This window comes from Monodelphis domestica, chromosome 1 (assembly GCF_027887165.1).
Source record: "Monodelphis domestica isolate mMonDom1 chromosome 1, mMonDom1.pri, whole genome shotgun sequence".
In the NCBI taxonomy this organism is placed as follows: Eukaryota; Metazoa; Chordata; class Mammalia; order Didelphimorphia; family Didelphidae; genus Monodelphis; species Monodelphis domestica.
In genome coordinates, this window is record NC_077227.1 from 83,206,778 (window position 1) to 83,229,533 (window position 22,756).

A 22,756-nucleotide genomic window follows, 5' to 3' on the forward strand; every position below is an offset into this window, starting at 1 on the left:
GATTTAAAAAAAAAGGGAAAGAACCTGTTTGTATAAAACTGCAAGCTGCAAGCAATTTTTTAAATTGATTCATAATAAAATTAAATTTAAATAGTTTTTAAATAACTGAGGCTGTTATGTGCCCAAATCTATCTTTTAATTTAGATAATTTTAAATACAAATTTTAAAAATATATATACTGCAACTTTATTAAAGAAAATTCAAAAGTAATGAAGTCTAGTAATGATGTATTTCACACTCCACAGAAATGAAGTGATAGTTCAAGGACTACTGATGAAATGAAGAGCCTTTCTTTTGCTAAATGTATAGGAAAAGCAGGAACAGCCCCAACCAAGGCTTTTGAGATGTTGATTTTGCTGATTCTTTAACTTGTGGGTGTCAAGTCTCAATTTCTAGGTCATTCTCCACCTTTAACAGCCAAGAAAAATTAAAGGTCACCAGAAAAAGAGGATAACCAAATGTATTACACTGGTTAGCTTAATATCTGACAATGCTAAATTAATTATATTATAGCTCTAGGAACGGCTCCTAAAAAATAGAATTTAAGGATTTTATAATTGCCATTTTCTGTTCCGCTTACTTTGAGATAGTGTTGGATTGTAGAATGTTAACACCATCAGTAGTTGTTAGGGTTCCTTTTGCCCTAAATTTGCTTCTTTCAGACTTAAAAGACCACCATAGATCCTTTTCAGTACTGAAAGTCAGAGTTTTTGCAGTAATGGATGTCTTTGTATATAGGACACTAGTAAAGTCCTAGGAACAATGAACACATATAACTTCTCTTTTTCTAGGAATGTTCTGGAATCTAATCAGTGTTAAGATCAAAGCATCTATGACAAGACTCTCCGTCCACATTAAAGCACTTAAATCAATACCTTAGCTAAACATTGGAGATAAACATTTTAAAATTGTTGATATAATTGAACAGTACCTCTTCCCAAGTATATTCTTCATTGGGTGACCTTTCTCCTTCCATTGTAAAAGTTTTTCCAGTGCCAGTTTGGCCATATCTGTCAGTATGAATAAAAGTATACTTAAATTATTTAAACATGTATTTTAATAATTTTGTAAAACTCAAATAATCTACTTACGCAAAAACAGTGCAATTGTATCCCATGATAACTTCATCTAAAATTGGACATACAACACTTCGGTAAACATCAATTTGTTTTGTGGATGCTCCAAAAACCTAGGAATAAAATAAATAAAATAAAAAAAAGAGATACAAAAACCTACTTAATTGTATTTCACATTAGTAGTTACCTCAAATAATACTAATAATACACTAGCAATTTAATCGTTCTAATGCCAAATCACTTATGTTTAAGAATTTGGGGAGTTATATAAACTCTTCTAGATACTAAGAGATCAATTAATGCCCTAAAAGTTTAATAGGTCCCATCAATTAATTTACTATATTACCAAGATTTTGATGACTATATCTGATAAAAAAAGTATTATGCAAAATTAGAAATAAGTACCATATCAAAAGTATAGGTTTTTCTTGTAGTCTTGTCAGTCATTCCTCCAGTACGGACACTGATTTCTTTTCTAATAGAATCACAATCCACCACAGAATGGGCATTTGCTTTTCGTTCTGACAAATTAAATGGTCTAAAGAAGAACAACAAAATTAATTCAAAGATTGACAAATCACAAGTGACAGATATATCCATTACTTCCTCTCAAGTAATTATAACAATAAAATAAATGTCAATGTGCAGGTGCCAGTTTTAATTATTATCTCATGGTTCAATCTCTCAACTGCTTCAAGAGGTTTGTTGAAAATTACCTTTTACCCAAACCTCCTTCACATTTCAAAATACCTGCTGCCAGCAGACATGATTATCATTTAACCGCATTCTTAGCAATCTCTACCTTTCAAATCCTCAGTTTCTTTGATCTATCAAATTCCACGTTTGACCTGGTTGGGATTTGAAAAGACTCAAGCACTAGAGTGCTTGTTGAGAATCAGATAAGACTTCAAAGTTAGGATGTTTCACAGTAGCCAAGATAAACAGACTTCTAATCTTTCCTTAAAAACCTGCCACAATTGGCAAAAAATTGGAAAATAAGGGATGCCTTTCGATTGGGGAATGGCTGAACAAATTGTGGTATCTGTGGTGATGGAATACTATTGTGCTCAAAGGAATAATGAAATGGAGGAATTCCAGGTGAACTGGAACAACCACCAGGAACTGATGCAGAGTGAAAGGAGCAGAACCAGGAGAACACTGTACACAGAGACTGATACACTGTGGCACAACCGAATGTGATAGACTTCTCTACTAGCAGTAATGCAACGATCCAGGACAATTCTGAGGGACTTATGAGAAAGAACACTATCCACATTCAGAGGAAGATCTGTGGGAACAGAAACACAGAAGAAAAACAACTGCTTGATCACATGACTGAGGATGTAGACTATAAATGATCACCCTAGTGCAATTATCAATAATATGGAAATAGGTCTTGATCAACGATACAAGTAAAACCCTGTGGAATTGCTTATTGGCTGGGGGGGAGGGAGGGGGACACAATCATGTAACTGGAAAAATATCCTAAATCAATTAAATAAAAATTTTCGGTTGGGGGGGTGGGGGAGAACCTGCCACAAGGAAAGCCAATCCTTCCCTCTTGAAATAGTTCCATTCACTTTTGGGCAGCTCCAAACATTTCCATCATTTGGTCTATTTATTTCTATACATCAATCCCCTCCATTCACTCTGTGGTCCAGCCATATTGGCTCCCTTACTGTTCCTCCTTCAGGCCTCAATAGGTCTCCCCAACTGCTAGGGGCTTCCCCTCTAAGTTACCTTCTATTCACTTTAAATGTATCTTACCCACACATAGAAGATACATGTTTTCTTCTCATTTAAAACTTAAGTACCTAGAATTGTTTTTGTCTTTTCTTCCTATCTCCAGAACATAATCAAATAATAATCAAATCTGGTAGAGTTTAAGACAGCATTAGGACTTTGGGGAACACCCTATCTAAATTCAACTAAATAAGGAGACAAACTAATAGAGTGCAGTAAGGTGCTCACTTTAGATTTCCTTCAATGGGTCTGTTTGTCCTTTGAGCTCTTTTCCAAAGGATTGCTATAAAAAAGTTTGGGCAGATTTTGAACAAAAATCATCTCTACTTTACTGTCTTTAGTTTTCCTTTCTGTCCAGCTTTGGATTGCTAAGCTTTACCACTTTAGATACTCTACTTTTATATATATATATATCCCTCAATTATCTGCTCTTGTTTCAAACTTCTACAATATAAACTATCAGCAACTGTTGTTATATTAATTAATTTGATGGCAGCAATTATTATCAACAAATATGCCCATGTCTCCCTCATCCTCAAAAAACCTCACTTAATTTACCCTTGTCCTATAGCTCTCTTCCTCTTCATGGTCAAACTCCTTGAGGAGGCTGTCTACAATAGGTGCCTCCACTTCCTTTCCTCTCATTTTTAAAAATCCTTTATAGTTTAGCTTCCAATCTTACCATTCAACTGAAACTGCTCTCTCCAAAATTAACAATATCTCTGTCTTCAGGCCTGGCTCTCTAGCCACTGAACCACCTAGGGTCCCCTGCAATTTGATTTCATTTTCAGTTCCAAATTTTCTCCCTTCCCTCATAGCAAAAACAAACCTATTACAAATATGCATAATCATGCAAGAAAGTCTTGTCAAGAAATAAAGCAAGAGGGACAGTTAGGTGGCTGAAAAAAAAAAGAAATGAAGAAAAAAAGAAAAAGAAGAAAATATGCTTCAAGTTACACTGAGTCTTTCCACTCTCTATCTGATCTCTCTATCTGATGATGGAAAGCACAATTCAAAATTAGTTCTTTGGAACTGAAGATGATCATTCATTGTTTTTGGATCAGAGTTACTAAGTATTTTAGAGTTATTTTCACAGTACTGCTATTATTACATAAATTGTTTCCCTGGTTTTGCTTACTTCAATTCACGTTAATTCAAAGAAGTCATCCAGGTCATTATTTCTTACTTAAAATAGGCTTTCTTTTTTACAATAGTATTCTATCACATTCCTATATCATAAGTTGTTTTTTTGTTTTCTTCTGAACCCTTTATCTTCTGTCTTAGAATCAGCAACTAGGATTGAGTGATTTGCCCAGGATTTGCTAGAAAGTATCTAAGGCCAGATTTCAACCCAGGATCTCCCACCTCTTGGCCTGGGTCTCTTTCCACTGAGCCACCTCACTGCCCCTATATATCAGCATTGGCAAATGTTTTTGAGTTTACTTGCCCAAACTGCTACTTCCAGCTGCCTGTGAGCCCTCTGCATTACCCCAGAGAGGGAAGGGAGAAAGTGCTCAGTTTGGGCAGTTGCACAGTGGGGCAAGGCATGCAAAAAATGTACTGGGAGTGCTGGGAAGAGGGGTAATGTAGCAGTTCCCTTCCCTTCTACCCCCTAGCATGTGTGACAATACTTTGCTGATGCTGCCCTATACTATAATGTTTTTAAGTCCTTCATCAACTTATGTTCATCCCTCTAAATTACCATTCCTTGTTACCGCAGAAAGAGTTGTTTCTTCTCTAATCTTTTTGGTGGTATAAACCTAGTAGTTTTGCTGGTTCAAGAGGTATGAAGAGTTTCATAACTTTTGGGGGTCAAGTTCCAAATTACTTTCCCAAATGGTCAGATTAGTTCCCAGCTCCACCAACAATGCATTAGTGTACCTATTTTCTCACATCATCTTCAGTATTTGTCATTTTCTTTTTTATCATAGCCAATAATGCACAATCGGAGTTGGGAACTAGTCCAACCATTCTATACCCCCAAACGGATTAGAGAATAATTAGGTATGATGTGGCTCCAGTCTACCTTTCCAAACATTTCATGTTTCAGCCAAACTAGCCTATTCTGCTATTCTGTGAACTTTGTAGTCAACCTCCATCTTACATGACTTTGCACAGGCTGTGCCTCAGACTCCAGAATCTACTCTCCTAGCTCTCAGAATTCTCTGCTTTCTGTAAGCTGGCTTTCTCTGTTTCTCACACATGGCAGTCCATCTGTTTCCATGTAAGGTCTGTCTACCATGTCTGGAATTTGTCCTTCCTCACTTCTGCTTCACAGAATGCCTTCCTTCAAGACAGTTAAAGAAACTATTTCCTAAAGGAAATCTTCCTTGAGACCTCCTTCTACCACCAATTGTTAGTGCTCCCTCTCCCAAAATTTTTTTTACATTTACTTGCTTGCTCATCTATCATATCCCTAGTGCCTAGCTTAATTAACATCTTGTGTGTAATATTAGCTTAAAAAGTGCTTGCAGGATTGGCCTTCAATAATCTGGTTCTCCCTTACTTGAGGTAAAGCCTTTGGATCCCTTTCACAGAATGTTTTTAAGTTCATAGGATTAAAAAAAGAAACCAATTATTTTGAAAGTTATAAACTTAAAAAAGCATGTTCACAATTCCCAGATTAATAACTTTTGCTTGCTCTATAGTTTATTTATTGTGAATGATTTAGTCCTTAGAATAAACCCTATACTTTCCCACATTTGTATCTTTGTTTAGGTTTTTCCTAGACCAGGTAATGTTTTCCTTTTTCTTCTTCATCTATTGAATTCCAACTCATTTTTTAAAGGCATGATTCAAATACTACTTCCTACATGAAGTCTTCCCTTAACCTACTAGAATCCTCTAGACTAATGTTACTGATTTGAAGAATAAGATGAAAAAAGACTGGAAAAGCAGGAAGGGAATAGATTGTGGATGGGCTTTTGTTTGAAATCATTTGGCAGCTATTACCAAGACCTGTTAATTTCACCTTCCCAACATCTCTTTTATATGCCCTATCCCCTTCTCTCCTATACTACTCTAGTACAAACTCTCATCATCTCATTCCTGGATTATTGCAAGAGCCTGCAGGTGGATTAGCCTGCCTTTTATGTCTCTCCCCACTCCAATTCTTCCCCTATTCAGTCACCAAAATGGTTTTCCTAAAGTTCAGATCCAACCAATAAACTCCAGAGGTTCCTATTACCCTCAGAATCAAATAAAAAATGCTCTGTTTGGGATTCAAAGTCTCTTATAATCTAGCTCCCTTTTACCTTTCCAGACTTCTTATACTTTACTGCCCCAATAGATATCCTTTAATCTGGTGAAACTGGCCTTATGGTTATTATATAAAAAAACAAGACACTCCATCTTCCTATTCTGGGCATTTGATCTGACTGTCTTCCCTTTCTCTCCAACTAATTACCTCCCTGTATTCTTTTCTTTTGTTTAATACTTTGTCTGATGTTTCATTACCCTATTTGGAATTTTCTTGATAAAGATACTGGAGTAGTTTGTCATTTCCTTCTCCAGCTCATTTTATAGATGAAGAAATGGAGGCAATTGGAGTTAAGTGACTTGTCCAGGATCACACAATCAGTTAGGTGTCTGAGGCCAGATTTGGACTCAGGAAGATAAATCAATTTTCCAGATTCCAGGTTCAGTGCTCTATCTACTTCACCATCTAGCTGCCCTATGACTTCCTTTGGGACTTAACTAAAATTCCTTCTTTTACTAGAAGCCTTCCCTATTCTCTCTTATTTCCTATTTATCCTGCATATGTTGTGTTGTATAGATTTGTTTGAATATTGTCTTCCCCTATTAGACTTTAAGTTTCTTAAGCATAGGTCCTGTCTTTTGCCTCTTTTTGTATCCCCAGTGCTTAAAACAGTGCCTGGCATATAGTAGGTGCTTAATAAATATTGAATGACTGATTGCATAAAATCCAGCTTAAAAAGTAAATCTACCTTTTAAAATTATATAACAAGGGGGCAGCTGGGTAGCTCAGTGGATTGAGAGCCAGGCCTAGAGATGGGAGGTCCTAGGTTCAAATCTGGCCTCAGACACTTCCCAGCTGTGTGACCCTGGGCAAGTCACTTGACCCCCATTGCCTAGCCCTTACCACTCTTCTGCCTTGGAGCCAATACACAGTATTTACTCCAAGAGGGAAGGTAAGGGTTAAAAAAAAAATTATATAACAAGCCTCTTTGTTGTTGGTTTCCAAAGTAATATGTGCAACTTATTACAAACTTCAAAAGGAATAATCTAGGGCAACTAAGTGGCTCAGTGGACTGAGAGCCAGGTCTAGAGTGGGAGGTTTCAAGTTTGGCCTCAGAAACTTCCCAGCTTTGCCCCTGGGCAAATCACTTAAACACCGTGGTCCAGCCCTTATTATTCTTCTGCCTTAAAACCAATAGTATTAATTCTAAGACAGAAGGTAAGGCTTTTAAATAAAGGAATAATGGCTAATATTCATATAGCTCCAGGTGCTTTACAAACATTATCTTATTTGATTTTCAGTGACAATGCTGGGAGATAGGGATTGTTTTCTCCATTTTATTTTGTTTTCTCCATTTTACAGTAAAGGAAACAGAGGCAGAGTTTCAGTGACTTCCCCAGAATCACACAATTAGTAAGTGCCTACTGCTGGATATGAACTCAAGTATTCCTCACTCTGGCACTCTAAACATTACCTGCCTTATATTTTAAGTCAAAATAACCATAATAAACATCCTACAATTCCTCATCATACAAAATAAACTGGTCCAGAGGTATCCTGGCAAAGTGGAAAGGCAATGACATTGACTTTGGGATCAGAGGATCATGATTCAAATCTCAACTGACATTTACTCCATGTTTGACTTTGGATCACTTAATCTGCTTTAGCTACATCTTTTCCTCATCTGTAAAATTAGAGGATTAGATTAGATGGTGTCAGGGATCCACATAACTTAAGCAGTGTAAACTTTTAGAATGCTTCATTCATCAGGTACATCCAAATAAAGTATGAAAAAGCAGCATGGAAAAGGTACTCACAACACAAATTAATGCAAATGATAACAGAAATACAAAAGTTAAACAATTAATAAACATTTATCAAGTGCCTTCTAGGTCCCAGACTAAGGGTTGAAACAAAAACAGATACTTCAGCCACAAGAACAGTGTTCTTTAAATAAATAAATAAAACCCAGATAGGCAATATTTCAATAGCACCGTAAAAATCAGATTCACAAATAAAAACCAGCACTGCTGATCTGGAGCGGCAAGATTTTGCCATTCTGGCTAAAGCCCCAAATGTCACAAGAGTGACAGCAAGAGAGCGATCTGAAATTACAAAAATACTCATTAATTTAGAGTGTCCACAGTTGCTCATTTGAATCCCAGGGGAGTTTCAGATGACAGACGCAGCACAGACACCTGGGCAAGTGTAGATAGATAGTTAACACCTTAGGGGTTTTCCGAGAGCCCATAAATCCAATAACTAGACACGCACGGTCAAATGCAAATTTCAATACCTACATATCCCGGGCCCCGGCCGACTCCAGGATAGAAAGGGGTGGGGGGTTCCTGCCACCTTTCCCCCTCCGCCCCCACCAAATGACACGATTATGCGGGGGCAAAATCTCGCGCGCCTCCTACCTGCATCTCACCACCACTTGAATGTTCTTTCCTTTCTCATCCTTCTTTTTTCCAACGGAACTCGGCTGGAAAGCCATGACGATCTGCGCAGGGAAACCTAAAACCAAGTCAGGAAAAAGCAAGGGTGGGTCAGGGACAAGGCCTCGAGATGCGTCCAGCTCCTCAGCCCAAGCCAGTTGGGGGAGGGGAGGGTGGGGAGCGGCCGGGAGCTCCCAACACCTCCCACCATCCCGTGACTGGCAAGGCCAAGGAGAGTCTCACCCACCCAAAATCTCGGCAGGACTCTTACCAAGCTCAAGGTCCCCCTACTATGCGCAGCCGCTTGTTAACGCAGCACCCAACCAGCCTCTTTCTGCTGGAAGCAGAAGAAAAGTTCACGCGCCACGATTTGAATCTTGGACGGGAAATTTCTCCGGACCAATCACAACGGCCTCTGGTGCAAGGCACCATGGGAAACTGATTTTAAAGAGACCGACTCCTTAGTTAACGAGACTAATGGCAATAGGAGAGGAGTGTTGTTTTTTTTCCTTTTTAAGCTGACGTAAGCTATTTGCATCGTTGTGCTTTGCAACGCTTACTGTGAGTGACTCCTGGAAGAGAAGAGAAACTTAGCGATCCTGACCCAGGTATCAAGCACTTCTCTCTTACTACAAACTCAATGTGGCAACTAGCTGGAAGTTCAACAATCCCCGAGTCTTTTTCCATATGCCTATAAGTACCGGCCTGCACTGCGAGCCACCAGATTTCCGCTTGCTGTTGTCCGGTCTTCCGGATGCTAGGGCAGTTGTTTTTTATTTAAGGTGTGGACTGTTCGAAGGCCAAGGAAGAGGTGGCTTTTCTTGGAGTTGCGGGGTGGCGCTTGATTTCTGGAAGCCACACTTGGACTTCCTTATCAGAGGGCATTCATTTGCGCCTCGAAACTAGTGCCTTCTTTATCTTCGTTCGCCGAAGGCTCCTCTTGACGCCGGGGCGTAGAGGAGAGAGAATCTTCTCACTCCGCGCTTTGTTTTGACAACTCTTTGTAATGTATTATTCTCAGTCTCTTTATTGTAAAATCTCTGCGCATCTGGCCCATGCCTTCCTCCACTTGAGTGTAATTGCTTGAGAAGAATTGTGGTAATCTATATATCTGTCATCTATATCCAGTTTTAGTTTCTTTTTCTGAGTTTCACTCCTGCATCACCTGTTGGATATTTCTAACAGAATTCTGTAGATGTATTCAACTTGGCGTTTCCAAAACTGTTCCTTATCCTTCCAAAACCCTTATGCCCGCTCCTCCCACACACACTTCTTTGTTGTCTTTACTTCACACTCATGCAAACCACTTAACTACTACTTTGCTATCTGGCACTCTAGGATATATTTCATTCTCTTCATTCACATAGATGCCATTCTAATTCAGTTCCTAAATTACTTCTTGACTGAACTATTGCAATAGCCTTCTACTTGGTCTCCGTGCAAACAGCTTCATGGATTTCCAAACTATACTTGGCACAGTGAATATTTTTAAATTGATATTCTTAAACTTCAGATCTAACTATGTCACTACCCTGCTCCAAAAGCTTCGGTGGCTTCCACTTGCTTGTAGGATAAAATACAAAATCCTGTTTGGTTTTATGAAGTTTTCCACAAACTAGCTCAGTCTACCTTGCTTGCCTTATTTCAGATTAATATCACACTCATATTAACAAATTGTGTTTTGTAAAAATAGTGTTTTTGTAGTTCCCTTTACATGACATTCCATGTCTTCTCTGTAGGCCTTTTTATACAGAGTGAACTCTTATTTAGAATGTTCTCCTTCCTCATTTTGCCTCTTGCAATAACCACTTCCTTCAAAATTCCTCTATCTGAATTTTTCTAGTTACTAGTGTTCCTGCTTCCCAAATTACTTTGTATCATATAACTGAGATTTGATTTTCTGTGTACTTGTTTTTCTCCAATAAAATGTAAGCTCATTGAGGACAAGGAGCTTTTGGGGGGTTCAACATCTCCAGCAATTAGCCCAGTGGCTACCATATATTCCATGTATTTGATTCATTCATATAATTTCAAAATCCATCTTTAATTTAATCTTTAGCTATGTGTCCAAAGAACAGCACTTAAACCTCAGATTTCCCATCATCATCAGTGATCTAATAGCCAAATCAAATTGCTCTTTTTCAAAACCTCATTCTTTTTTAACTCTCTTCAGTCTTTAACACTGTTGATCATCCCCTCCCATAATCTCTCTATTGTTTTCTCCTGATCCCTCTCCAATCAATCTGATCTTGCCTCATTCTCTATTACACTCTTAAATTGGGGAGTCCCCCAGAGTTGTCTTTGTCCCTCTTCTCTAATGTGTTTCATCTGCTCCCATGGTTTCAAATATCTAAGCTGATGACTCTCAGATCTATCTAGCCAGCTGTAATCTCTCTTCTGACTCCCAGTCTCAGATCTCCAGCTTTCTTTACAACATCTCAAACTAGATATCCTTTAGACATCTTAAACTCAATATATCCAAAATGGAACTCATTTCCCTCATTTGAAATGCTCTCCTTTTCCTAACTTCCCTATTACTGTGACATCTTAAACTCAATATATCCAAAATGGAACTCATTTCCCTCATTTGAAATGCTCTCCTTTTCCTAACTTCCCTATTACTGTGAAAAGCACCCCAAATCTGTCCAACCTATGCTTGCAACCTAGGTGCCACTGTAGACCTTACTCTTATTCCTGCCCCTCCCAATATCCAATTATTTGCTAGGACCTATTGATTTCAATTAAAAAATTTCTCATATATATCCCTTTCTTCTCTAATACTACAACCACTTTATTACTACTGGCAGGCCTTTATCACCTCACCCCCTGGACTACTACTACAATATCCTGCTTGTTGGTCTCCCTACTTCATATTTCTCCCCACTCTAGTCCATCCTTTACTTGATACCAGATTCATCTTCCTTAAAAGCACAGGACTGATTGTGTCATCCTCCTATTCCATGGTGAACCTTTTAGAGACAGAGTTCCCAAACTGTAACCCTCATGCTGCATATAAGCTCTGCCCTGCTCACACCAGACTGGGGAGGGAGGAAGCACTCCCACTGGGCTGCTGGGGGAGGGGCCGGTGATGTGAGAAATACCCTACAGAGAGGAGGAAGGGAACTTCCTCCAGAATCAAATATGAAATTATTTATTTCAGAAAATGACCCTTTCTTCTCTTTCTGGTCTTTTTTTTAACACTTTATTCCCCCTCCATCTACTCTTTGATTCAGTGACACTAGCCTCCTTGCCATTCTTGAAATAGTACACTCACTCTCCAAACTTCTGACATTTTCACTGGTTCCTTCCTATCCCTAGAATTCTCTACTTCCTCATTTCCACCTCAAAGTTCCTTCAGGTTCTGCTAGAATCGTATAGTCTACAAGAAGCCTTTCCCAGTTCTACTTAATTGTAACGCCTTTTTTTTCTTTTTGAGATTACCTTCACTTTGCCCTGTATATAGCTTATATATACATAGTTGTTTGCATGTTGTTTTCCTTATTAGAATGTGAAATAAATACTTGGGGAAAGGGACTATTTTTGCCTTTCTTTGTGATGCAGTGAATAGAGCACCTAGTCTAAAATCAGGAAGACCTTGGGTTCAGATACTGCTTTTGATACTTACTAGCTGTGTAACCATGGGCAAGTCATTTAATCTCTGCCTGCCTCAGTTTCTTCCACTGTAAAATAGGGAATAACAATAGCACTTATCTCATGGGATTATTGTAAGGATCAAATTAGGCAATAAAACACTTAGCATAGTGACTGATGCATAGTAGGTAAATGTATGCTCCCTTCTTTCCCTTGTATCTCTAGCACTTAGGAGTGCCTAGCACAAAGTAATGCCTTTTGATTCACCTTGACTCATCTATAAAAAATAAATTATATTTATGTTACCTCCCTTAGAGGAACTGTGAAGAAAACACAGTTTTATGAGTTGTTTATTCAACAAGTGTTTGTTAATCACCTGCTCTATGTTGGCAGAGAGAAAATAATTGATATCATCTCTGCCCTGAAATGTATAATAGGACACAGTAACTCAAGGCAGCATGATATAATAGAAAGAGAGTTGACCTTAGATTAAAAAAGATATGGATTCAATTTCTGCCTGTAATACAAATATCTGAGGGTCCCTGGGCAAGTCAGTTTAACCTCTCGTTGCCTTCTGCAACTCACTACTACTGCATTTCAGAATTGTTGCAGATCTGCATTAGCAGGAGGAAATTACCTTACTGAGAGCTTTCTACACTGATGAAATGTAGGGGTGATGAAATCATAGTTTTAAACCCCCAAAATTATAACTACAATGCAGAATAGAATATGAGAATATAAGGTGCTATTTGAGGTCTGGGCATCTGAAATCATTTTGACACTTTAAGGATGAGTGTTTTCATCAGTGTGAACATTTCCTACCCATTCTATCAGCATAGAACATTTTCTGAAGGCTCCAGACTCCTCAGGATCCAAGTACAGAGTAACTTATTCTTTGGGCTCTCGATGTTATTTTCTGTTGTCTATTTACATTATTCTCTTTCTACCTCCCTAAATCTCTCCTTATCCAATTGTTCCTCCCGACTATTTGAAAACATACCTTAGATTGAGAGCACCTTGAGTACAGGAACTATCTTTTGCCTTTTTGCATCTCTTACACACATTCATGCTTAATAAAATGTTTGTTGACTGAACTACTGATAAGATCTCCCCCATTTATAAAAAAACACTTATCTTCCATCTCAGAATCAATATTATATATTGGTTCCAAGGCAGAAGAATAGTAAGGGCTAGGCAGTGGGGGGTAAGTGACTTGCCCCAGGGTCACACAGCTAGGAAATAACTGGGGGCAGACTTGAACCCTGGACCTCCCATTTCTAGACCTGACTCTCAATCCACTGAGCCACCAAACTGCCCCTGGTCTGGTCTCCCCCATTCTAAAACAAAAACAATAAAAACTTTCCCTTGGAAGCAGGTAAATGGAAAAAATGTTTTTCACAAGTTTTGCTGATAAAGGTTTCTTTTTCAAGATGTACAGGGAACTGATTCAAATATATAAGAATAAGAGCCATTCCACAATTTATAAATGGTCAAGGGATATGAACAGGCAGTTTTCAGAAGAAGAAAACTAGGTTATCAATAACTGCATTTTTAAAAACTACAAAGTAAAACAATTATGAGAATCTGCCTTTCACATATCAGATTGGTTAAGTTGACCAAAAAAGAAAAATGAGAGATGATGGAGGAAGTATAGGAAAACAAATACATTGATCTACTGTTGATGTAGCTGCCAACTGATCAAGCCACTCTGGCAAGTGATTTGCAACTGTACAAAAAGCTATTAAAGTGTGTACCTGTCATCTAAGAAATATCCCTACTCGGTCTTGTAAACCTTAAAATTTCCCAGACCCTACTTTATAAGATTGGATTAAGACCATTCCCCATTTGGGCAGTGAACTCTACTTAAAGCAGGAATATGAGAATTCTACTTTACCTACTTGGGTCTGCCCTAGGGGAAGATAAAGTTGTAAACTCTTTTCTGAACAATGAAAAGTACTTAAACCCATACTTTTCTTAAGCTAAGTATCTATAAAGGTCAAGCAACTTGTGAATTTATAAGGAACAAAGAACTGGAAAACTTACTCAGAGCTTTCCTGGTGTGAATTACTCAAAAATCCACACCTTCTTAGGTGTGGACTAAGAATGGGCGGTCCTTTAGAAACATCTACAGTGATTGGTAGATGTAAGGACTTAGGGGAGGTGACAGAGGAAATGTTACCCTTAAAAATAAGAGCTCAGAGAAGTGCGAGAGAGATCTCGATTTCTGATTCTCATTCTGGAGGATCTCATTTCTGAAGGAGAGCTCCTTGAGGAGCTCCTCTGAGGAGCTCTGTCCCTCTGGGGTAGGAGCTCTGGAGGCTCTTGAGAGAGGCCCTTTGAAACAATCTCTGGCTGGAAGACTCTTTGAGGAAGGATGCTGGGCTGGTGTCATTAGAATTCCTTACTTAGACAGATCTTATGGTGAGTTATAAAAAACTGACTGATTTCTCTTTTAAGACTTAGGTCTAGGCCATATTGGCTTGAGGCTCTTCATACTTATTCCTTTCTTACTCTCTCTTTCTTTGATTACTCATTGTATTGTTAATTAAAATCTCTATAAAACCCAATTGACTTGGGTATTTGAATAATTGGGAATATTTCCCTGGCGACCACCTTATATTTGATTTTAAACCCAAGACACTGTAGTGAAACATATTTCTGCGGTCAAATTTACTCACCCTCTCTTATATCTATCACAATTTATATCTTCCACTATTTTAATCATTACAGTTTAAGACCTCAACCATTTTAAATCTCACAGTCTCTAAAGAGATAAAAGAGGGAAAGGGTTCATAAGTACAGAAGTATTTTAGTACTTATTTTTGTGTTGTCAAAGATTTGGAAATGAAGTGAGTACCCATAAATTGAACAATTTATTTTATATGAAAGTGACAGAATAGTATTTTTCTATAAGAAATGATAAAGGGGATAATTTTAGAGAAATGTAGGGAAATTTGTATGAACCAACACAGAATAATATGAGTAGTATCAAAACAATTGATACAATAACAATAATATTTCAAAGACAAAAAATTTGGAAAGACTTAGGAATTCTGATCAACTGGGTAACCAACTACATTCAAGAATATTTATGATAAAATGAGCTACCCATCTCCCAATGGAGAGATGAAGGACTCAGCAGATTGACTTGTTTTATTTTTGACTTGGGCAATGCAGATATTTGTTCTACTTTATATGTTTGTAACAGGAGTTTTGTTTTTATTGCTTTCTCAAAGTGGGAATGAGTGGATAGGTGGAAGAAAAGGTGAATCCTTATTTAAAAAGAAAATTTTTTAAAATTAAAAACTTATTTCCTTAAATTCTCAATCCATCATCACATATCTTTTTTCATACCCAAGTTCCTAGAGAAAGTTCTAGCTCCCTTCAAGGCTTAACAAAAGGGTTACCTTCTACAAAAGGCATTTCTTAGCCCCCCACCCCAATTTAGTGCTTCACTCACACACTCCAAATTATTTTTATTTATTTTGTGTGCATTTTGTGTGTTGACTTATCTATGTACATGCTCCTGTCAAGGACTATTTTGCTTTTATCTTTGTATCCCTTTCCCCCAGCAACGTACTTGACCTGTATACAGTAGGCACTTAACTAATGCTCACTTTATTGAATTGGGGTTATAGATCATAATCTCTCAATATCTAAATGGATAATCTTCCTGAGTACTATGGACCAAAAGCAATTTATCAGACAACATTCTGGTGATAAATCTCTATAACTTAGCAAGGTTGGTCATAGGACAATGAATATGCAATCCATTGCTACACCCATATTTGACTTGACTCAAACTTTTTTAGCTTGGTTGGTGTTAAAAGAATAAGAAATCTGAGCCAAAATTTTGCTTTATTTATTGTGGGTAAAAATAAGTTGGAGGTCCTATCATACCTAGTCTGTGTAAAAGACCTCATATAGATGTATAACAGTATGTAACAACTAATTAGCATGTCACCAACATAATAGAAGGTACATAGGCTGTTAAGAAATATACAATGGTGCTTGGTAACAAGGGTTTGTAACATTTGCAATGAAGTCATAAGTTCCAGTACAAAGTTAAGAGAATTTAGTTAATTAACTTGAACTTATACTACTTAGGTTAAAGTGATCTTTCTTGTCCATAATACTCTAGGGAGCCTATAGTGTGAACCTTAAAAATTCTCAGACCCTACTTCATAAGGTTGGATTGTGAACCTTAAAAATTCTCAGACCCTACTTCATAAGGTTGGGTTAAGACCATTCCCCATTTTAAACAATGAAGGAACTTAGATCAGGAATGTGAAGACCTCTACTCCACCCCTACTTAAGCCTGCTTTAGGGGAAGAAACTTGCTGAACAATGAAAAATACTTAAACCCATACTTATAGTAAGGCAAAAAGTTCTTAAGCTGTGCCTAATTTTAGAACTAATACAAAAGGGTGCTAAGTACCTATAAAGGTCAGGCAACTTGTGAACTTGCAAAAGACAAAGAGGTGAGAACTTACTCAGGCTTGAATTACTCAAAAGTTTAGACTTCTTAGGTGTGAATTAAGAATAGTCTGTCCTTTGGAAAACGTCTACTGTGATTGGTAGATGTAAGAATTTAGGGGAGGTGACATAGGAGAAATTTCCCTTTAAAAGGAGCTCAGAAAGGGAGCTGAGGGACATTCAGATTCACATTCAGTTTCAGATTCAGGATTGAGCTGGTGGAGTCAGCTGAGATGAAGCTGACCTGGTGTCACTAGAATCCTTGCTTGGACAAATCTTGTGGTGAGTGGATAAAGGACTGACTGATCTTTCTCTTAGGGCTTAGACCTGGGTTGGCCAGGGTTGGCCAGGGCCGGCCTATTCTTTTCTCATTATTTCCTTTTTTCTCTCTTTAATTCCTCATTTGTATGAATTAAAATCTCTATAAAACCCAGTTGACTTGGGTATATTTCATAATTGGGAATATTTCCCTGGCGACCACCTTATATTTGATTTAAAACAAGACACTGTCTTGAAAACATATTTTCTGCAGTCACAATATACTCATCCACTCTTTTATCTGCCTCAATTTATGTCTTCCACTATTTTAATTATTACAATAGTTGGCATAAATCTTCAAAGGATCAAACAATACTTGGACATGCCATGCTTGTTTTTGTGTGATCTCATTAGATCAACTGTATATTCTCCACTCTCAATTGGGTCTAATTCTTTCTAAAAATTATAATTACAGTTACTTATCTAAAGGATTATATGTAATCACTCTGTTCATAATCAATAATATAAAGAAAACAAAACAATTTTCCTTTCCTTAGACTTCCTAGAACTTGTATAGCATTCAGACATTGAACTTTAATGAAGAATACATGACAACTTTCATTTCAATTTTTTAAAAAATAGACTAGGTCATCTTTGTGAAGTTGCATAGTCAAAGTTCAATTTATTCAGTTTTACCTACATTTTAAACTTCAGATCCTGTCTCAATTCTTGGTGCTGTTTTTAATTTTCTAAGAGTAAATTTTCCCAACTGTGTGACTCTGGGCAAGTTACTTAACTGCCTAATCCTTGCCCTTCTGCCTTAGAGTTGTTATAAGGACAGAAAGTAAGAATTTAAAAAAATAATAAGTCTGACCTTTTCTGTTGCAATTCTAGGATTACTTCATTGTGGGCCATGTGCTTTTCACTAGACTTGCAAACTTGCAAGCTCACTGTACAAATGATTATATATTTTCAGCCTCTTGAGGCTTCCTTCTTCATTTGTTTACTTTTTTAATTAGTGATGGAGGAGCAAGTTTTTCTAAATATCCTTTTCTTTCATTGCTAGTGTCATTAGGATCTGTCACTTTGTGTCTGTGGATACTGCATCAACTAAGCAGAGAAAAGTTGCTTATGTTAATTTTTTTAAAAGGGTGTAAACTTTAAGATACAGATCCTTATCCTTCTATTGTGTCCTTTGGAACTATTATCCTCTTTGTTATCAAACTTCTCTCCTTTTTTAGACCTCTTTCATACTCCTATATTTTTTGTTTAAAAATAAATTTTTACTTTCCATCATAGAATCAATATCAAGTATTGGTTCCAAGGCCAAAGAGCAGTATAGTATAGTATAGTGGTAGTCTCTCGGTGATCGAGAATGACTGTTGTCTTTGTGCAGTTTCATCTACGGTGTACCCTCATGTGAATATGGAGTCCAAAGGCTGAGGCGCAAATTTTGTGGCACATGGGGCATGGGACTCCAGTTGTTACAGGAGGTGCGGTTGTGGCCTGGTGTCGACATTCACGCACAGCAGCAAGACGTCGGCGTCGTTCATCTTCAAAGGTGGTGGCAGCATGGTGAATGTGGGTTCGCCAGCTGCTTCTGTCAGAGGCAGCGAGTTCTAGTTGCTTTGGTGTAATGCCAGTCCACTTCAAGTTGGACTTTAGCTGATTCTTGAATCTTTTCTTTGGTTGGCCTTGTTTCCTGAGTCCAGCTGACAGTTCACCATAGAATACCTGTCTTGGTATTCGCTGTGGGTCCATGCGGATGACGTGTCCAGACCATCATAGCTGAGTTTTGAGGACCATGACTTTGATGCTGGTGGAGTTGGCTCTGTCGAGGACTTCCTGATTGGTGATTCGGTCCTGCCATCAGATCCTCGTGATTGACCGGAGAGAGCATTGGTGGAATTGCTCCAGCTGTTTCATGTGCTTCCGGTACAGTGTCCATGTCTCGCAACCGTACAAGAGCAAGCTGAGGACCACTGCGTTGTACACTTTGAGCTTCGTCGCAGTGCTTACACCTCTGTGTTGGAGGACTTTGGAGCGCAGCCTCCCGAGTGCCTGGCTGGCCTTTTGGATCCTGGCATTGATCTCGTGGTCTAGGGACCCGTCATTGGCGATGGTGCTGCCCAGGTACTTGAAAGTGTTTACTTTAGAAAGCTGCGTGCTGTCGATTGTAATGCACGGCTGGTTAGTTGGCCTCCCTGGTGCAGGTTGGAACAGCACCTCTGTTTTGCTGAGGCTGATAGTCAGGCCAAACAGTTTTGTTGCGGTGGAGAACCTATCCACAATGGTTTGGAGATGATTTTTTTGGTGGGCCATGAGAGCACAGTCATCTGCAAAGAGAGCTTCCTGGATGAGTCTCTCTGTTGTCTTTGTTTTTGCAGTCAGGTGGTGAAGGTCAAATAGTGAGCCATCCAGCCTGTATTTCATGTAGATGCCCAGGTCTAGATCCATCACAGCATGTCGTAATACTTGAGTGAAAAATAGGTTGAATAGTACAGGAGCGAGGACACAGCCTTGTTTCTCGCCATTGGAGATGTTGAAGTGATTGGAAGTCTCTCCATCAGGTAGGACTTCCCCTGTCATGTCGGCATGAAAGAGCTGGATCAGTTTGACGAATTTTGCTGGGCAACCGAGCTTGCTGAGGATCACCCACAATGCCTCGTCCCTGTTCACTGTGTCGAACGCCTTTGTCAGGTCTATGAAGACAATGTAGAGACTCAGGTTCTGCTCAAGGCATTTTTCCTGCATTTGCCTCACTGTGAAGAAAGACCATGTCGATGGTGCTGCGATCTGGTTGGAAGCCACATTGTGATTCAGGCAGGTTCTGCTCTGAAACAGATGACAGGAGTCTGTTGAGTATAACACGGGCGAGGATCTTTCCAGCAGTGGAGAGTAGTGAGATGCCTCTGTAGTTGTCACAGGCTGCTCGTGAGCCTTTGTTCTTGTATAGGGCTACGATGGAGGCATCTCTGAGTTTTGGGGGCATGTCTTCCTCTTTCCATATTCTGGTCAGCACTATGTGGAATGCCTGGAGCGCCTTTCCATTTAAGGCCTTGTACACCTCTCCATTTAAGGCCTTGTACACCTCGGTTGGGATCCCATTTTTACCGGGTGCCTTGCCTGCACTCATTTGTTTAATGGCTTTTTGGACTTCCTCTATTGAAGGAGGGACGTCAAGTTGTTCAATGGAGGGGTTTGGGGGGATCTGGTCAAGGGCGCTTTGGTCAACTGAAGAGGGTCGGTTGAGAAGCTGACTGAAGTGTTCTTTCCACCTGTTGCTGATGCCTTTTTTATCTTTTATGAGAGTGTCACCGTCAGAGGATAGCAAGAGAGTGGTGGTGGGTTTTAATGGCCCATAGACAGTCTTGAGGGCACTGAAAAATTGTTTGTAGTTTTTCATATCAGCAAAATGCTGGATTTCTTCTGCCTTTTTTCGCACCATCGGTCTTGCATCTTCCTGATCTCACGTTGCACCGTGGCTTGGAGAGACTTGAATCTGTCCTTTTTAGGATCAGAGTTTGGGTTATTTTGCCACTCCATAAAGGCTTTGTTCTTCTTGCTCAATAGGTCTTCAATAGCAGTGTTGTTCTCGTCGAACCAGTCCTGGTGGTTGTGTTGTTTTGGGCCTAGGACTGTCTTTGATGTTTCCTTCACTGCGTCTCTGAACTGGTTCCATTTTTCGGTTGAGCTTCCAGTGAGTGGTCCCTTGGCAGACAGCTTGTTGTCCAGGCAGGACTGGAATGTTTGCAAATAAGATGGATCTCTAAGACCTCTAAGATCTCTAATTGTAAAATGCGCGAACTGTCTGGGCGAGTTTTGGATGGCGAGGCGCAATGCGCATTTGAAGAGTCACTCTAACCAATTGGTGGTCTGTCCAGCATTCAGCTCCTCTCATGGCTCTGGTGATCTTTACATCCTGGATGTCTCGTCAGCGTACAATGATGTAGTCAATGAGATGCCACTGTTTCGATCTTGGGTGCATCCACGTTGTTTTATATTTGTTTGCCATTCTGAACACAGTGTTCGTGATGGTTAGTTCAAACTCTGAGCATTTGCTGAGTAGCAGTAGGCCGTTGTTGTTCATTTTGCCCACGCTGTGTTTGCCAAGCACTCCTTTCCATCTTTCATGGTCCTGGCCAACGCGGGCGTTTAAGTCTCCCAGTAGTATCAGCTTGTCATTTGTGGGCACTGAGTGCAGGACGGCACTCAGGTCAGAGTAGAACTGCTGGATGGTCTCCTCTGTGCTGGTCAGTGTTGGGGCATATGTGCTGATGATTGTGGCATACCGGTCTTTGCTGAGAGGCAAACGGATCTTCATGAGCCTCTCGCTGATGCCCACAGGCAAGTCTGGCAGCTGTTTGAGCAAACTGGTCTTGATGGCCAGGCCAACACTGTGGATTCTGTCTTCATTTGAGGCTCTACCTTTCCAGAAGAAGGTGTATCCAGTGGTGGGTTCGCTGAGTGATCCCTCTTCTGGTTAGCGTATTTCGCTTAAGGCTGTGATGTCGATGTTATATCGCGCCAGTTCTTTACCGATTAGAGCTGTTCTTCTCTCAGGTCTTGGAGTATTCTCTCTATCAAGTAATGTCCTGATGTTCCATGCTCCTAGTAGGAGTTTCTTTGTATCTTTTCTTTGATTAAGATCGCTTAAAGGGGAAGACCCGCCAGCCGCGGTATGCTGACCGGGTGTTTGTAGGGCAGGCAATGTTTGGGACACCTTTTCTAGTTCCCTCCCTTGATTAGGGTGAGCAGTGCTGTCCTAGAGAGGGCTGCTCAGTCACCCAGGATGTTGCCAAACGTCCCCTGCCCACAGGGCCGAGCTACCACTGGTCCGTGGGCCGCCTACGTGCAGGATCGTGACTACAACTGCCAGTGGTCACCTCCACCTGTTGCGTCGTCACTCCCCCGTCACCGCAGGTCTTGAAGAGGGTGGACGGGGTTAGGATAGATGAGTGTGCACAAAGATACTTGTGCGTGAAAGAGATTTAAGTGGAAAAGCTGATGCACAGAGACAGTCCCACTCTCTCCACATTGGAAGCCTGGGTCCAGGGGCATGAAAAATTGTTATGTCTGGAGACTTCCTCAGCTGCATTGGATGGCCGGGTTGTCCTTTGTGCTCCAACACACCCTAAGCACTCCACAGTGCTTTGCTGCGTCGCCCTCTCAGCCGTTGAACCTTCTTGTTGGTTTCTTCCATCTGTTCAGCCAAAGCAGTCTTCACATGGTGGGTGAGCAAAGCCCTGGTTCACCAGGGGTCGATGACCCGATGGCTACCCTCACAAGGTTTAGCCGGCCTGTTGAAGCCATTGCCCAGGGTGTGGCCGCTGCCACATGCTAGCAGCTACTGGGAGCCACAAGTGAGAGCTGGGTGTCAGGTGGGGGTCAGAGGCTGGAGAGCTGCCCTAGGAGGGCAGGACAAGCCTTCCATACCAGAGATACTACCCCTCCCTGAGCACCCCATACACCCCCCAAAGAGCAGTAAGAACTAGGCAACTGAGGATAAGTGACTAGCTTAGGGTCAAAGGGCTGAGAAGTATCTGAGGCTAGATTTGAACCCAAGTCCCTCCATCTCCAGGCCTGGCTTTCTATCCACTGAGCTACATAGCTGGCCCTCACACTCTTATATTGGAGCCTAGGTCTTCTTCACCCCCCACTCCTCCACTCTAAACCATTATGTTTGGCTACCTTCTTCAGTAAATCTTTTTTACATCATTTTTAAAATGACTCCCAACACATTGAGTCAGGAGAATGAATATTTATATGAATAGGTTTATTCTCCATAAGGAATATTCCTTATTCTGTCACTTACCACCACCATACCCATTTTCCTTCTATGCCCCTGATACTGAGCATTATTGGAAGAAGTCATAAAATCAATCATGTCTTTTGGTTCCCCTATAATTTTTAAAAATTTTAATATCAACTGGTCCCTCATTGCTGCAAAACAACCCCTTTGTTCTTAATTGGCC

At 39.8% G+C, this 22,756-nt stretch overlaps 2 protein-coding genes across 2 annotated transcripts in view; one reads left to right on the forward strand and one right to left on the reverse strand.

The window, feature by feature from the left end:
• KIF11 (kinesin family member 11) overlaps positions 1-8,861 on the reverse strand; it is a 58,373-nt gene extending 49,512 nt beyond the window's left edge. Inside the window, exons 1-5 of the mRNA XM_001375353.3 lie at positions 8,728-8,861; positions 8,439-8,535; positions 1,482-1,614; positions 1,092-1,189; positions 932-1,010 (exon numbers count right to left, since the gene is read on the reverse strand). Of these exons, the coding sequence (XP_001375390.1) occupies positions 932-1,010; positions 1,092-1,189; positions 1,482-1,614; positions 8,439-8,515 (387 nt within the window). The 5' untranslated portion in view covers positions 8,516-8,535; positions 8,728-8,861. The remainder of the gene's footprint in view (positions 1-931; positions 1,011-1,091; positions 1,190-1,481; positions 1,615-8,438; positions 8,536-8,727) is intronic.
• A 64-nt stretch (positions 8,862-8,925) lies between these two features.
• IDE (insulin degrading enzyme) overlaps positions 8,926-22,756 on the forward strand; it is a 130,970-nt gene continuing 117,139 nt past the window's right edge. Inside the window, exon 1 of the mRNA XM_056802483.1 lies at positions 8,926-9,064. The gene's annotated coding sequence lies outside the window, so the exon portion shown is untranslated. The remainder of the gene's footprint in view (positions 9,065-22,756) is intronic.